Source organism: Nicotiana tomentosiformis, chromosome 1 (genome assembly GCF_000390325.3).
Source record: "Nicotiana tomentosiformis chromosome 1, ASM39032v3, whole genome shotgun sequence".
In the NCBI taxonomy this organism is placed as follows: Eukaryota; Viridiplantae; Streptophyta; class Magnoliopsida; order Solanales; family Solanaceae; genus Nicotiana; species Nicotiana tomentosiformis.
Window position 1 is genome coordinate 8,228,900 of NC_090812.1, and position 13,177 is coordinate 8,242,076.

General features: G+C 37.7%; 1 protein-coding gene across 3 annotated transcripts; it reads left to right on the forward strand.

Moving 5' to 3' along the window:
- Positions 1-5,912: 5,912 nt before the first annotated feature.
- On the forward strand, positions 5,913-13,008 carry LOC104089670 (uncharacterized). Of its 3 annotated transcripts, none has more exons than XM_009594615.4 (12): positions 5,913-6,385; positions 7,595-8,151; positions 8,234-8,323; positions 8,426-8,665; positions 9,417-9,638; positions 9,713-10,010; positions 10,093-10,403; positions 10,556-10,665; positions 10,749-10,855; positions 10,976-11,052; positions 11,142-11,235; positions 11,378-13,008. In XM_009594615.4, exons 1-11 carry the CDS (start codon positions 6,121-6,123, stop codon positions 11,232-11,234), a joined length of 2,370 nt encoding a protein of 789 aa, XP_009592910.1. In that variant the 5' UTR covers positions 5,913-6,120; the 3' UTR covers position 11,235; positions 11,378-13,008. The 3 variants fall into 3 exon arrangements, with proteins under 3 accessions (XP_009592910.1, XP_009592909.1, XP_009592911.1); XM_009594614.4 differs by having other exon boundaries at positions 11,425-13,008; XM_009594616.4 differs by having other exon boundaries at positions 10,752-10,855; positions 11,425-13,008.
- The last annotated feature ends 169 nt before the right edge of the window (positions 13,009-13,177 follow it).

A 13,177-nucleotide genomic window follows, 5' to 3' on the forward strand; every position in this document is an offset into this window, starting at 1 on the left:
TTCGAAGGGCGTCTCTAGCTTCATTAGGCAAACTAGTTTCATTGAAGAATAATTGGCTATAAAAAAATGAAGTCACATATTTGGATAGCGAGTTTGTCACCTCGTTTCCTTCCCTGAAGCAGTGCTTTACAGAGATGCCATATTGAGATACCTTGTTTTGAATTTGGGAGATGTCATTGTGTAAATTCCATGGAGGCTTGAATTTCCCTAGTATCATATTGACAACCAACAGTGAATTCATATCAAGGGTGAGGTTAATGCAGCTTTGATTGTAGCACCAAAGAATTCCTTTTAGTGCCGCTTGAACCTCCGAGTAGTTATTAGTTAAGAATTGGATAGGTGCGGCATAGGCCATTACCATTTGTCCATTTTTCTTCCTAATAACACCACCAATACCTGCTTTGCCCTTATTAACCATGTAACTTCCGTCTGTGTTCAGCTTCCATGCATCCCCTTCTGCATGTCCCATTTAACCATCAAACTTTGAATTTTTGGCCTGTATGCTTCTACAGCTTGACATACTTTGCTCCATGGCCATTCCCAATCCATTTGACTGTACTTTTTTCCCAAAGAGACCTTTGCCTGAAACAATACTTGTTGGCATATCCTGAAAGTTGATATTGATTTATTTTCATATTTCTTTCCACATCTTATCTTCCATAATTCCGAGCATATAATGATTGAGGTAATTTGTAGGAGAAATTTGTGGATGGAATTCTTTGCTTGCATGCTCCACCGTTGGTTTATGATGCTGAAAATTATGCTACTTTGTGGTTGGAATCCCAGAGGTGTAGCAATTGTTATCCATATCCTTTTTGATGTCTCGCTAGTAGCAAATAGGTGGTTTGTAGTTTCCTCTACTGGAGTCCCGCAACAACAACAATTAGAGATAGTGTTAATACCAATTTTTTGTAGCACTTCATTTAATGGTAACTTGTTTTTCAAAATTCTCCAAGTGTTGAAGGAGATTTTGAATGGTAGATCTTTGTTCCAGATTTTGGCTACTAATGGACTAGTTCCTCTTTTCGTTCTCAAGAGCTGGTATGCTGAGGAGCAAGTGAATGACCTTTTAGCATTAAGGGTATGATCTTTGATTCTTGGGTTTCCGATGTGCACATCATTTATTTGTTGAATAACTTTAGGGGAAACTGTGTCTTGTAGTCGCTCTATGTTCCATTTCCGGTCGCAGAGATACTCGCTAACCTTGATGTTACCCGGTTTATAGTTTGGATTAGCCAGCTGCTCGATAGAACCCGAGGAAGTCCATATGTCCCACCAAAATAAACTATTAGCAGAGTTAATTTTCCAAAGAATGTTATTCTCGGTCTTATCCCTTATTTCCAGTAGGTTCCTCCAAGAACTGGAGTCTTTAGAGTTTGGTAACTTTGGATAGAGGATTGGACCTAGGGCAATATTTGGCATGTGAGATCTTGGTCCAAAGATTGTCTTCTATTATGAACCTCCACCATCTCTTGACCGCAAAGGAATTACATATATCTTGTAATTTCTTGAAACCAACTCCTCCTTCCTCTAGAGAGAAGCTCATATTATCCCAAGAACACCAATGATAACTCTTTTTGCCTTCCTTTTCTCCCCATAAATAATTAGACAAATACATTTCGATTTGTTTAATTATTGTTTTAGGAGGAGCCATAGCAGCCATGAGGTATAAAGTTTGTGATTGGAGAACATGATTGATAATGAAGGCTCTTCCTCCAAAGGAAAGTAATTTGCATTGCCAAGCATCAGCTTTGTTCAAGAGTTTGGTAGCCATGTCAAAGAAATAGCACACTTTTTTCCTTCCGATGTAGATAGGGCATCCTAAGTACGTGAAAGGAAACTCTGACTGTTTGAACCCTGTTCATCTTCTATTCTTTATGCTGGTTTTTTTGTCTCTAAAATTCTGTGTGAGAAAGAAACTCTTCTCTTTATTGATCTGTTGTCCAGAAGCATCTTGGTAGTCCTCCAACACATTCATCAATAGCCTTATTGACTTCCGGTCACCAGAAGAGAAAAGAATCAGGTCATCTGCATAACTAAAATGGTTTATTTTAGGTCCTTTGTTGCTCATGGAGAAGCCAATAAATTGGTTATTTCCATTTAGTCTGTTAAGGGCCTTAGTAAGAGATTCAACGGCTAAAATAAAAAGAGATGGGGATAAATGATCTCCCTGTTTTAAGCCTCTTGTAGACTTGAAGAAGCCGTATCGGGTGCCATTAATCAATATTGAGTACCAGTTGTGCGCAATAAGTCTGGGGATCAACTCAATGACTGGCTTAGAGACGTTCATTTTCCTAAGGACATTAGTGAGGAATCCCCAAGAAAGCTCATCATATGCCTTGGACATATCTAACTTCATGACGATGTTTCCACCTTTGTTCCATTTTCTGATCCCGTGAACAATCTCTTGAGCCAAGAAAATGTTCTCAGTGATGAGTCTTCCTTTGACAAAACCGGATTGATTGTCTTATATCGGTTTTGGGAGCAAATTTGCAATTCTCCTAGCAATAATTTTGGAAATAATCTTATTGGATACATTGCACATGCTAATTGGTCTCAATTGGGCCAAATTTGTAAGAGAGGTTACTTTAGGAATAAGGAAAAGATTTGTGTGAGTGAAGAATCTTAACAAGTCATCTCTTTTGAAGAACACTTTGACAAAATTACAGACCTCCTCTTTAATAATGTCCCATGAAGCTTGGCAGAAATGACCATTAAAACCATCAGGACCTGTGAAGCTATTGGGGTTAATGGAGAAGACAACATCTTTGATCGCATCCACCTCATGGATAGAGTGCATAAGATTGTTCTCCTCCTCTGATACTATGAGATCGATGCATTCCAGAATAGACAAGTCATTGTCACTAGGAGAGTGAGTAAATAAGTTGCTAAAGTGTTGTATTGCATCATTGGATATATCCTGATTGCCCTCTACCCAAACTTCTTGGTTGTTTTTAAATCTAGGTAAATGTGAACTTCTTCTTTTCTCGTTAACCACCCTGTAAAAGTATTTAGAGTTGGTGTCACCCTCATCTGCCCATGTAGTCCTTGCCTTTTGCCTGAGAATATCTTCTAGCATCTTGAGCCACTTAGTGTATTCTGCTTGAGCTTTATACAAGTCTTGTCTATTAGAATTGGTGTTGTTGGATTCGTAGGTCAACTACAACTCTCTAATATCATTTCCATTTGTTTTACATTAGTAAAAACAACACCAATGGACTCTTTAGGCCATTTGCTCAGTCCTTTCGCCACTACTTTGAGTTTTTGCTGTAGAATCTATTGGGAATTACCATGTACCTCTCTACCCCATATATCCTAATTAAGTGGTAGAATCTACCCTTCCACACTTAAGTGTGATTTTCACATATAGGCATTAGGCAACTCAAAACACTATGTGACCATCTAGCTTGTGGACCCCCTCCAAACTCCAAAGTAACTAGCTTTACAATAGCAAACAAAGTAGAAAACCACCAAGTTGGAGGACTCCTCCCTAGCCTTTACTACAATTTGGATTGATATAATTAAGTTGAAGAAAATTAAAAAATGGGTTAACATATGAAAGTAATTAAAGTCATTTGGTTTGGCTGGTCTAATTCTCAAGTTGGCAGTTGGGTTTGATCCAATCTTTGTGCCCCGTGCTTAGTTTGGCAAGTCTTCGCACTTTAACACCATTTAATTTAATTAATTGGATAAAGATCAGAAACCAAAAAAAGTACAAGGGTACTTACCCGCACCGGGTATTTACACCAATTCTACTTAAGTTAATCATATGAGGAAAGTTAAAGTTTATTAGGAGTCTTTTTTCAATAAATAATTTAAAAAAAGAAAAGAAAATAGAGCCATAATAAAAAAAATTTAGGGCTTCGTTTATGTCTTTGTTACAGTTCCGTCAATCTTCTTGAAAGATTTAGTTCATCAAATGTAAGGCTGTCATATTACTACCTCAATCGCCTACAACCAAAAAAAATTTGTTTACCCTGCTTCGTAAAGTATTTAAAACTCCAAAACCTGTGACATCTAACGCTAGAAAAGTAGAGTGAGAGGGATTTGATTTTTTGAGATTGGTACCAAGAGTATTTTTGGTGGAATAGAGTTTTGCTTCTTTGAACTTTTGATTCATTATGTATTATATTTTAATGGTCGGCCATCACTTAGTTTGAGCAAAATAGGAGAACTATAATTATTCCTCACAATTAATTAGCCAGTAAAAGTCATGTTACCAAAAATATAATTAGTGAAAAATATTGGCCACAAGAAATAAATGATTGTATTATAAAAAGGGAAATTTGTAAATGGCAATAAAGACATAATTATCGACTTCTTATCACTCCATAAGAATTATTGGAATATTTTTGCCACAAGAATCGATAAAAATGATTCACTATTTTTATTCACTCTACTTGCCGTTAAGAGCACAAGGGAATAATACGGTGATCAAATATAATTTTATATTATTAGTTAAGATCATGTATAAAATAAAACGCAGCGAACCATAGTTAAGCACTAACAATTGTAGTTAAATATAGTGACAAGTGCCATTTATTTATTTTCTTAGTATAAATATTCGATGCTGTAAGTTTTTACCGAAGTACAAGTGTGCGCGTGTGTTGGTTAGCAAGCAATGCATAAACTTTTCCAAAATTCTTGCTTGTTTTATGGAAAAACATTGTAAAAGACACTTTAAATGAATTTGATTAGTTAGGCAGAAACTAAATAGGTCAAAGTAATTTTAAAATTTATCTCTTTCTTTTTGTTTGTTATTATTTTTATTTCTAAATTTTTATTTTGGGTAGACGTTGACTTTGAATAATAAGAGATAAGGAGACGGAAGAAGTGATGACTTTTTGCAAAACTTGAATATGTACAAAATATATAAAGATTATCGTATAAATATTGTCATGCGACAAATATTAATATAATGATTGTTATGCAACAAAAAATAATGTAGAAATCATTACATAGTAAATAATTTAGTCTACTTAAATAGTTATATAATTATCGATGATTTTGATCAGACAGAAGTTGAGAGTAGTTCTCTAGCTCCCACTGAACTCTCCTCATCGGCTAAAACTTCCACTAATATTGAAAAGAGTGTAAATTTATCTCTAAGGATGGAAAGATCTTCCACAAAAAGAAGATATATGTCATTTGTACTCATCGCCAATCAACTACCACTATCTTAATCACAATTCCAGTTCCTCTAGGTCATCTCGGAGCAACCCCGGGTTACAGACCTAGAAGTCAACTTTCTCGTATGAGCATTCGTTATATATATTAGTTCATGGAAGAGTGAAAGGGTCACCACTACTGAATATCCCCATAATCTTAGAAAGGTCGTATAAGGGTTCGCCGCATCTTTGCTATGCTTACGCACAAGCTTACCATTTCCGAAAGCTTCACAAAAGTCTTTATTTTTCATCTTTCTTTAATCGATCAATCAAATTCTTCGTATATAAAGCATATGAAGTATCTTACTAAAAAGCTTGATCTTAAATTCTTTTCCTCAACCCCGGATTATAAATAAAAAAATTGAAGCTTTCAAGTAGGAGATTCTAATACATTATATCGGCATCTACACTAACTTGAAAATCTTTCACTTATAGGTCTCCTACCGTTTCTTTGTGGTAAAGAAAGGGAAGGAAATCTTTTTTTTTTTAATCAATTGCCTGGAGGCTTGGGATTTGGTTTGGGTTCAGCTTCTGTTAGTCAAAATAAAATATCAGGTCGAGTCTTTCTTTCGTTCGGTTTCCAATGTTACACCTAAAGTGATATTTTCACCTTTAAATATTAATTGTTTAGTGTCCGGGGTATAATGTAATATTATAATATATAGACATGCATTGACATTCAGTAATATAGGTAAATAGTACAGTAGTATATAGAATTCCCTTTTCTTTTTTCTTTACCATTTTTTCTGTTTTATATATATAAAGCAAATTAGGGTTTCCAAAATTCCCAATCCTACTTTCTCGGGGTGCCTCTTCTATCTTCTGATATAATAAATATATTTCTACCACAATACAAATTCCTCAATCCATTCAGATCATTCTTAATTCAAGTCCCAAAAAGATCAAATTTTTAGGGTTTTCTCACAATTCTACCGGCGAATATTCCGAAACAATGCCTCCGAGAGCTGTAAAGAGGACGCCTACAGGATCCGGAACGAAACGGGGCGGCCGAACAAACCGAGGGACACCTAAGTCAAAGGAAAAACAACCGGTAGTGATGGCGGATGAACCGGTAAAAGTTGAGGTTTCTGCAGCGGAGGAGGAGAAGAAGCTGGAGCTGAAACAAGAATTGAAGGCGGAGCAACCGGTGGCCGAGGAGAAATCCGAGCTTGAAAAGCCGGTCAAAGCGGAACCGGAGGTGAAATCTGTGGAGAAGAGTAAGTATTAAAGTACTAATTTTTAGCAAATTGGTTTTTTATGAGCTTTCTAGATGAATTTTTGGTTGAGAGATTTAGATTTGCTTGTTTGTTAATGTGTGCAAATTTTCTCGGCCTATTATATTAAATTTCAATTAATTTTGTTTAATGAAATATATAAAGTTTAGTACTGAAGAATATTGTATTTTTCGGTGTCTCCTCTGTTATAGTAATTCCAATTCTTGTTAATTAATCACTACAAAGAATTTGACACAAAAAGATGTCGGTAGTCCTTTTTGTTCTAGTAATTTGACTTTTTTTGCTTATTAGTATAAAAAAAATATATTATTGAAAAATTATTGTTGTATAGGGACAAAAAGGCAGTTGCTTTTATGGGTGTGGTTCTCATAATCACAGCAAGCCTTTGGTGGAGATGCTAGAATAAATAAAAGAAAAAAAATGTCCAAGAAAGGGTGGTTATGGAGGAAGGTTCAGAAGTATATGGCCTTTCCTCTGTCAGAAAGAGGTCATTAGATGATATGGCCTGCTGAGTCTTAATTGATACATGTTCATCCAAATTTGTATTTTCTGCATTGGTGTTGGTTTCTTTGTTAGAGCCCGTATGAAGAAAGCTAAATCATGATGATTAGCCATTGTATGGGGATATTTTAACCCCCATAGCATTTTTTTGGGATACCAGTAGCATGTTTTTGTGTTGATCTTCTGTTTTTTTACATTGATTTATTTTGTAAATCCTTGCTGGGAGAATAGAATATACCTATTTAAGCTATAGGTGCATATGACAGTAAAGGAACCTGTGTCTTCCACCTCTATGAGCGAAAGGTTTGGTATCAGACTATCAGTTTGTTATTATAGAAAACTATAGAGAAAGTGTAGTTTCAGGATTCATTTGTAGTGGTGGATGGATCAAAGGATTGTTTATTCTTCAACAAAGGAGAAACAATGATGAAGGGTTACAGTGCCAAGGATAGATATGCTCTGGTGACCTTGGAACAGGAATCTTTCCTTTGAAATTCTTTCCTGTCCAGGGTTGTAAATCTCTTTTGGAGCATGTTTTCTTGATCAAGATATTGCTTTTATTTCTCTATATAGTTTCAAGTTCTTGACGGCTATCAGGACATACTGTGAATCTGGTTAAATGGGTCATTGGGCTAGATGCTTCTATTTTCAGTTTTTTCACTTGCCTGGATGGCTATTTTTTTATGGCAGCGGACGATGTGAAAGATTCTGATGAATATGAAAAAGGCGAGCGATTAGATTTGGATGATAATGATCCTGAATATGAACCCGAAGAGTATGGTGCTGTAGATTATGACGAGAGAGGAATTGAACATGAGGATGTTCAGGAAGAGGGTTATGAAATAGAGGAAGATCCCCAAGAGGGAGATGATGGTGAGGAGGAGGAGGAAGGAGACATGGTTGAAGATGACGTTGAAGATATGCACGAGGAAATTGAGGGTGAGGAAGATGGCGAGCATGCAGCAGGAGAGGAGCATGCAGAGATGGTTGATGCAGCTGAGGATGAAGAACATCATGAAGTTGTTAAAGAAAGACTTAAGAGGAAGGAATTTGAAGTTTTTGTTGGTGGCTTGGACAAGGATGCTACTGAGGATGATCTCAGGAAAGTTTTCAGTCAAGTTGGTGAGGTCACTGAAGTGAGACTCTTAATGAATCCTCAGACAAAGAAGAATAAAGGATTTGCATTCCTGCGTTTTGCAACAGTGGAACAAGCAAAACGAGCTTGTATTGAGCTGAAAAATCCAGTGGTACACTCTTGATTCTGTAGTTGTCATGGTCACTTATGTTTATTACTTGATAAAGCTTATTTCGTAACAACCCAAATTCCAGGTGAATGGCAAAAAATGTGGTGTTTCCCCAAGTCAGGACAGTGATACCCTATTTTTGGGTAACATATGCAAATCTTGGACAAAAGAAGCTGTAAGTAGACTCAAGAAAATTTACATCGTCATCAAACAATCGACTTTATAGGTTCATAGAGCTGCTAAATTACTGTCTGATTTATCTTTACTTCCACTCCAGTTAAAAGAGAAGTTGAAGCATTATGGCGTTAATAATGTTGAGGATTTGACATTGGTTGAAGACACTAATAATGAGGGTATGAATCGAGGCTTTGCTTTTCTGGAGTTCTCTTCACGCTCAGAGGCCATGGATGCATTTAAACGTCTACAGAAGAGAGATATTGTGTTTGGAGTTGATAGGCCTGCCAAGGTTTCTTTTGCAGATTCATTCATTGACCCTGGAGATGAAATTATGGCACAGGTAAGCTCTTTGGACCTATTTATCTGCTTTTGAAAAGGACTGTGGCCCTGGTCAAGTTTGGGCTAACATATCTTCACATGGAGTCGAAGTTTGGCTAATATATCTTCCTAAGGGAATCGGTTGTGCTTACCTTCTTGGAGGAGCTTTGTCATTTTGCAATGGACTATATGTGGTATAACCTGTTTTGAAACTTGTCGTTGACATAGTTTATCCATTGATGGTTTACTTTCGACCCTCTTAATTTAGTACCTTATGCTGCAACTGGAAAGAAATATGGGTGAGACCAGTGATTGTACAGTTAGAGTGGATTAGTGTTCTCAGAAATCAGAATTACTGTTTTACAGTCTTGAGGCTCCTCTTTATTTTTTGTCTCCTTTTTGTTGGGTTGGGTTGACAAGAGTGGGTTGCTCTAGTGGTGAGCACCCTCCACTTCCAACCAAGAGGTTGTGAGTTCGAGTCACCCCAAGAGCAAGGTGGGGAGTTCTTGGAGGAGGGAGCCTAAGGTCTATCGGAAACAACCTCTCTACCCCAGGGTAGGGGTAAGGTCTGCGTACAAACTACCCTCCCCATACCCCACTAGTGGGATTATACTGGGTTGTTGTTGTTGTCGGGTTGGGTGAGTAGAGTGTAGCTAATTGAGCTTGATTTTTTCTTTCCATGAAGGTGCTCTTCTGATGATGTAGCTTTAATGTAGATCTTGCAGAGCAGGAATTAGATATTTGACCATTAATGATTTGTGTATTGATTTCAGGTTAAAACAGTTTTTATTGATGGTCTTTCTGCATCTTGGGATGAGGATCGTGTGAGGGATCTTCTTAAAGAATATGGCAATATTGAAAAAATTGAGCTAGCCCGTAATATGCCTTCAGCCAAGAGAAAGGATTTTGGATTTGTCAGTTTTGACACTCATGAAGCTGCAGTTATTTGTGCTAAAAGCATTAATAATGAAGAGTTGGGTGAAGGAGATAAGAAGGTCTGTTTTTTATCTTGAAGTTGTATCTGAACATGTCATGCTTGTGTGTGCCTTCTTATAATTGTATATTCCAGGTTAAAGTTAGGGCCAGATTATCAAGGCCCCTTCAGAGAGGAAGAGGGAGATATGGTGCACGTGATCTGCGACCTCGACATGGGTTGATGCGTGGTCCTCGTGCTCCATGGGGTCGTCCAGTCCCACATAGACTCCCTGTTCGTGGATCTAGAGTTAGTACACGTGTCCCCCCCCTTGCTGATCGTAGTTTCAAACGACCTGCCGCAATGAGGGATAGGCGACCGGTTATGGTTGTGGCTCCTAGGGGCAGACCTGTGGCTCCATTATCGAGCAGGTCTTATGACCGGAGACCACCTGGTATGGGATCAGTTCTGAACTTTTATTTTGTTCTGCTGTTTCTGCTCTACTTTCTTTCTAGATAACTAAAACTGAATTGCAGTTCACTCGTACCCAAAGAGTAAGAGGGAGTATGCACGGCATGAGGAAATTCCTCCCCCTAGAAGCAGAGCCGCAGTGGACTATCCTTCTAGGTTTCCTTCCGACAGACGCAGCTCCTACAGGGATGAATATTCCTCTCGTAGCTCAGGTTACCCTGATTTTCCAAGAGGTACTGCTCGCACAGCAACAAGGAGAGCTTATGTTGATGATGGATATGAAGAACGGTATGAAAGGCCTACTCCTGCTTATCGCGAGGGGCGAGGTAGGGAATATGACTCCATGTCTGGCTCCAAACGTCCATACAGTTCACTGGTATGTAGTCTCCACCTGAATGTCAGATATTATTTAATACAGTGAGTTACCATTATAAAAAAGTTATTTAATACAGTGGGATGTTGATTTTTGTAACTTTCTTAAACTGCTTAAGATGTAAGATCTGATTTAGTGTCTATTCCACATGTTAGGATGAGGTCCCTCCCCGCTATGCTGAAGCAGGAGTCCGCACTTCTCGTTCTCGTTTGGATTATGAACTTGGTGGTGCGAGTGGCACACAGTATGGGGATTATAGTGACAGGTGTGCTGCTCTTGTAATTGAGATGATAATTGTTAACTCCCTTGCAATTTTGAGTGTTATACTGATTTCCTATTACTGAATAGCAGTAGGTTAGGGAGATCAAATCTTGGATATAGTGGCAGCCGGAGTTCCCTTTCTGGTCAAGATTCTCATGGAATGTATAGCAGTCGTCAAGGAGGCTATGGCGGAGGTGAGTTGTTAGTGTTCTTTGTAAAACCTTGGTGCTCATGTGAACTGTTTTAGGTTTACAGTGGTATTATAGGGTTGACTATGGATAATTTTCTTAAATTCTTTTTTTGAGGGTTTACAGGCTCTTATGGGGGCAGTGATGTCAGTGGAATGTATTCATCTGGCTATGGTGGCGATTACGTGTCTCGTGGCAGTGATGTATGCTTCATTTTGATGATTATTTGGCTGGAGCTTTTGTGTTTACTGCTGATCACCATATTTACGTTCTACTTTCTCGAAATTTTCAGGTTGGTGGTAGCTCTTATTCATCAGCCTATTCCAGTCGTGGCATGGGTGGTAGTGGTTATATGGGTAGTGGTGGTTCTGGATCTTATTACTAAGGTATGTCGCATGTTTAAAGCTGTCTTATTTGATAGGTTTTTTCATTCTTATGAGTTGAGGATCTTACTGCATGATCATTCTTTCTCTGTGGGGAAGGGGGAGTTAGAAAGTTTATACTTATGTTTCTTCATAAGAGCTGCAGTTGAAGATGAGGAGCATTCAGTCACCACAAGTTTGTTTATGGTACAGATTTGAGTTGGACAAAGAGACTGCACTTGGATGTGTATATCTGGAAGCTCTATGCAATGAGATCCCACTGGAAGAAGCTGAGTTAATCTGTTATTTGTAGCCTCATTGTATAAGTAGGACAAGAATATCTAAGTTTTAGGTTGTGTTGCTCCAGAGCATGTTGGATTCTACTGTGGGGAAAAGTGACATCTGTTCCTTTCCTGCTGTAAGGAAAATTAAGCCTCTTTTAGAGTAAACACACTGGTGTTTAAACATGCAATATTTTGTTATGGTATCTCCATGTAACAATTTACTGGAATAATGGAGGAGGTATGCTGCATGATTATTTCAAGAGCAAATGATTGATGAAAGTGCAAGTTACCTATTATCTGGTTAAGATCCTCTGGATATATTGCATTGAGGATAGTCTCTGACAGTATTCTATCCAGTTTGATATTCTCCACACAAAGTTAACCTTCTGGACTGCTAGGGAATGCATAGTGTCAATAAAGAGATTTGTTTATGTTATCAAAATATCCCGTATTTTATTTAACTAATGGATTGACAAGCCTTCCAAAGTATCATCAAGATTGTTTCTGAAGGTGCGGGATTATGATTTCTTAAGGGAAAATTCGATTAGATATGCTTGGCAGATTATGCTTGGCAGATTATGCTATGCAATCTTGAAGCAAAAAGAATAAAGTCATTTGTTTGTTTGTTAGTTGCTCAATTTACAAGACCAAAATTTGTGCTTGAGCAGAAAGAAAGAAATTGATTTGTGATGTGTGTTCGCCAACCCCTTAATTGTGAATCCTCGATGCTTGTTTTCTTGGTGCTTCTATTTTGTTGCTATAGTCCTGGATTGTGAGATGCTACATAAGTTCTTATCATTGGGCATAAAATATTGTTGCCTGGTGCCTCAACACCTCCCAGCTCTGGAACTATTATGCTTTCAGTTGTTGTACCTTTCGTGAGCTGAAGTTGATTTTAATAGAGATAACTGAGAACTAGAGATGCAATAAGTTGGTCATTCTTATATGCGCGAGGACAAAGGAATCTGAAGATTTGCACTGTGCTGCTTGAGTTTGTTTTCTTCTTTCATTACTGGAAGCTCTCTAATTTAGTAGCTCCGTTGTGAATAGGATGATCACACCCTTGGAAAAGAAATGTAGTTTAAAATTACCAAAGGGGATCAGGGTATATTTTTTACTAAGATGAAGTGGTAGTTTTATAGGTTCTGCTGTCGAGGGAATGCGACAATTCATGAAACTGCTAGTCTCGTTACTTGTAGAACGGTAAAGGGTCCGAGAGTTTTATAACTTAGTACTAGCTAATGGCACCGGATATTAGGGCAGCTTTCTTTGCTTGTGCAATTGCATTTGTTAACTGATTTTGATGTTACAGTTGCAGGCTTGCTTCAGCTGGGTGCACTTTTCTTCTTCCTTTTGTTTATTTTATCTTTTTGGTAGCTTCGAACATTATTCTTGTACAGTGTTTCCTAGTGTGAGCGTACTTTCAGATACATACATACGCATTGAGATCAGGTTTTTGTAATCAGTAGCATTACGATAATGATGAAAGCTAAAAGCTGTTCTTGCATTTCAACTTTTGTTTAAACTTTCTTGGATGTGCTTGTTTACCCACTGTTGGGCACCCTATTTGTATTTAAGAACATAGTTGGAAAAAAAGATGCAGTTAATTCCCGATCAAAGAAGATTCTGGTCTCTGGTAAACAACTTAAGACATTTTGTCTCTGTTGTGGATTGTGTTTAGG